Below are 4,073 nucleotides of genomic sequence, written 5' to 3'. Positions count from 1 at the left end.
TAAGTAAAGAAATGAATACTGAAGACTGACAGTCCCTTTGAATGAATACAAATTTACTTTATGGTTATCCGGTCTTGAATACAAACATATTACGTCTGAATGAATAAAAGACATGCCCCTTCAAAAAAAGAAAATTATTAGTGAAAACATTTGATTAAGTTAATCGATAAGTCTTTGAATGATACAAAAGTTTTTTTTTTTCACATGTCGTTTAGATGGGCCCTTTTACAAAAAGCAAAATATAGTTCATAGAAATAAAAGCTGGAGTCTTTGTTTCTTATTTATGGTGGAGAACTCTGAACTGCATGCATAAGTTTTAGCCCTATTGTGTGTGGCTTTGTGTTGGCATAACTGCATGCAGTATAGTTTAAAGGTAAGCATCCATTTATATATGGTCAGATAGGATAGTTATTCTTGCTATATTTTTTATTGTTTTTAAATCATCGCAGTACTTGTTCTAATGTATTTTTTAAAATTATTTGATTTGCCTTATTTATGCATATATATTTTTAAATATTGGTGGTCACTACTGAAAATCTTTTAATACTGTGCTCTTTCATTTCAGTGGCAGTCAACTTGGTGCGCAAAAGAGCTGGAAAATTTAGCCTAGACATCTTCAGTTTAGGCTGAGAAGGGAGCAGACGTCCATTTTTGGCTTTAAGTATACACTTCTGTTAAAGATCATTTGTTTCCATTCAAGACTGAGTTTTGTCATATATTAGTTATCCAAGACTTGAGATCTGAAGAGAATGGAGAGGCATAAGCATGTTGTTTGTAACAGAATGTTTGCCTATGATTTGAGGTACAGCTAAAGATTTTCATAGCTATTTTTCCATTATTTATTGGCTGAATTTCTACTTTGTGAAATGCTTAAGGGATAGCTAGTATGAAAGGGAAATAGCTCTCGTACTAGTATCAACAAAAAGATACGTGTTGACAAAATTTTCCACTGTTGGGAATATCAACTGCAATGCAATATCCATAGTTTGTCTACTTGATTTTTTTTTTTCTGAGATGCAAGATAGAAGGAAAAATATGTTATAGTTACTTTTCCCTTCATTCTTGCAAGGGAATTTCCACACCTGGTTATATTGAGGTACAGATTTACCTCTCTTTGGGCTCTCTCGTGTGAGCAGAAAACAGGTGGAACAAATCCTACACTGATTGGAATAGAGATTATTGTTGGAGAAGGTGAAACTAGAGGTAATTTTCAGCATTTTTTAAAAAATTATTATTATTAAGTTTGATGGAAATGAGGTCTGTTTTGATAAGAAATTTGAGAGTACAAAATGTTATGTCTCGTTTTTTATGATAAGAATTCATCTGTGAAATTCACATGCTCAAAAATAGTTTCATTCTTAATTTTCAAGCCCAGATGGTTCCTTCTTTGACTTAAGTCTTACAATGAATCTCTTTGCTAACTGTTAAGTACATGGAATAGCTGTTGTTTATCCCCTGTCTCCTTATATAATGATAACTGATATAAATAATTTGCATTGACTCTGAATATATAGGTATGAATGCTCACATTTACAGTATTTTGAGTATAAGGTAAATTATTTTTAATCATCCTGTAAACTCTTACTGGTAGTAATGGAGGGAGAGTTTTGCAAAGATGTAAAAAAAAGATCTAACAGGGCCAACTAAACTCAGAAATGGAAGTTAAATATTACTTCTAACCTCTGACAAATATATAGTGATTCGGAATTGAACTGTGATTAGTTCATATGCATTTTTGGAACTTGGAAATTTACTTGAAAATTCACCATCTTGAAATCAACAACTAAAGTAAAAAGACATACCAATTTAACACTAAAATCCACGATATTTGCACCAGTTACTAGATTCCTTTGAAGATGAAAACACCAAAGAGATCCAGTTCTTTTTGTTCATGCTCCTGAGGAGGGCTCTAATGTAATGAGTAAAAATATCTGGCTCTGAATGCTATGTACATTTTTTTTTTTCTTTTTTAACTCTAGCTGTTATATCTTCCTACAAATTCTACTGTGTGTGTCTTCTACTGTGTATGGTTTCACGAACAAAATGATGAAGAAGCCATGCATTTTTTTACCCACTTACAGAGCAGTATGTACTAACAGCAAATATGTCTCTGGGATATATTTTTATGTCTCCAGAAGAAGGAAAGAAAGATTGGAGGCTTAGAAGACGGAGGGACAGACAGTGTAAGAATAAGACACAAGATGCTTAGAGACATGAAATAGGAGATCAGGTAGATATACAAGGAAGTTGGGACTTCTTGTATATCAGAGTAGAAGATACAGAACCTACAATCAAAGTAATTTACCAGTTTTCAGTTTATCATAGTGTAATAGAAAATCTATGGTGCCATTTCATTCAAGGACATAGGACTTAAGTTTGCCTCTCGTAACTATTAGTATTTTACAGTAGCCAGCAAATGTCCAGGTTAAAGTTAGTAGAATAGTGCAGTACACAGTTATAAATCTGTGATATATTTATTTCAGCTACAGTATGTAATGCTTAGACATAAGTGGTATATCAGAATCTGAAATCAACTGACAATAATGATCAGAGAAATACATGGAAAGAGAATTTGTTGTTAAGTTATGTGTTTTGTATGTAAAGCACTGTTATCAGCTCTTGCTTCACTAAAATGGCCAATTGTAATGTGTAAGTCTTATGAAGTATAATGAAACCTGATGGCTTTCAAGGTGGTCCCAGCAGTAAGGCATTTTTTTTTTTACTGAATTAAGATTTTTGTTTCCAGTTCCATTTTTGTAATATATGTCAAATGGTTGATTATGTAGATATTTGTTTCCTTTTTGTTTGGAGAAAAATGTTCTTCCAGTAATGTTCACATGTTTGCAATAATTTGGGGTTGAACCAGCTGTGGATGGTAGCTTAAATTTGTGGTGAGGAAATGTGAATCACTAATGTAATTACTGATTCTACCAGTATTGATACTAAAAGACTGGAGCTTTAAATTCCATTTAGCATTTGTCTTAATGAATATTCTGTTCATTTTGTAATTAAGCAATAAGTTGATTCTAATGAAAGGAGATGATATTTAGAGATTATGCATAAACTTTGCTTATGGGATGGAACATTAGATTCTTGTACTTTGTTAAAGGAAAATTTTCAAAGCAAGAGATTAAAGTGTACATCTTGCAAGTTTTTGGATTTGAGTCTAGCCAGTCCCATATAATGAGGATATTATGGTTTTCCTTTAGAAAATTAATTACAGAATCTCACTTAGGTTAAGTTTCATGTCATGTAAATTCCTGTATGTCAGAGACCTATGGAGTTATTGCAGGAAGTTTGTGAAAAAAAGCAAAAAAAAGGACAGCAGATTAAAAGTGAGATGCCACTGTTATGTCCTACTATGCTTGTCATCACAGAATATTGAAAAAAAAGAGATATTGTCTCTGGTATTTAATGACAGCTCAAAAACTTGTAATAGAGGACTTCATTGCATTACTTCTCTGTAATCTCGATGTATTGAAGAAAGTTGTTTCTCATTGTTGTTATTTAGTAACTACATCTTAATTCTTGTGGAGTTACTGTAAAGTTACTGTTGTTGGTGACATAAATATATATGAAGATACCACTATTTTTTGATAATGTTATAACATGATTTGGTGATAAATGCTCGCACAGACCCTAAGATTCTAAAACCTGTCAGCTTATCAGATATTTTATGGTGGTTCTTAAAGCTTTGCAGTATTAATGTCTGTCTTAGTGAGTATAAGCATGTTACTTTTTTATGAACTACACCAATGTTTTCAGGACTATTATTTTCTGTGTTACCATAATACAAGGAATAGTCTTCTATTCACAGTTTTCGCCTTTTTCTATGTGTAAGGTGCCAGGTACATAATCTATAAGGATTAGACTTTTCACATGTAAAGAAATACCATCTTATGTTCTTCCTATAATTGGAAAAGTTTGTTTAAATGTGAACTGGAGAATGACTGGATAGCCTTGTTGCTAGATTAAGAGTGTACAGCGAATCTCGGTTATTTTTGTTGATAGGGAGATGTCGTGTACAAGCCTGTTTTCAGTCAGCATAGCACAGACATTTATTGTAGATTAAA

The 4,073-nt window shown here is 32.4% G+C and overlaps 1 protein-coding gene across 1 annotated transcript in view; it reads left to right on the top strand.

Annotated features, from left to right (window-relative positions):
- LOC119592989 (arf-GAP with dual PH domain-containing protein 1-like) overlaps positions 1-4,073 on the top strand; it is a 22,670-nt gene extending 18,597 nt beyond the window's left edge. Inside the window, exon 8 of the mRNA XM_037941873.1 lies at positions 566-4,073. Within this exon, the coding sequence (XP_037797801.1) occupies positions 566-630 (65 nt within the window). The 3' untranslated portion in view covers positions 631-4,073. The remainder of the gene's footprint in view (positions 1-565) is intronic.

Source organism: Penaeus monodon, chromosome 31 (assembly GCF_015228065.2).
Source record: "Penaeus monodon isolate SGIC_2016 chromosome 31, NSTDA_Pmon_1, whole genome shotgun sequence".
NCBI classification, from domain to species: Eukaryota; Metazoa; Arthropoda; class Malacostraca; order Decapoda; family Penaeidae; genus Penaeus; species Penaeus monodon.
The sequence above is the reverse complement of the archived record's forward strand: the minus strand, read 5'-3'. Positions and strand labels throughout refer to the sequence as shown.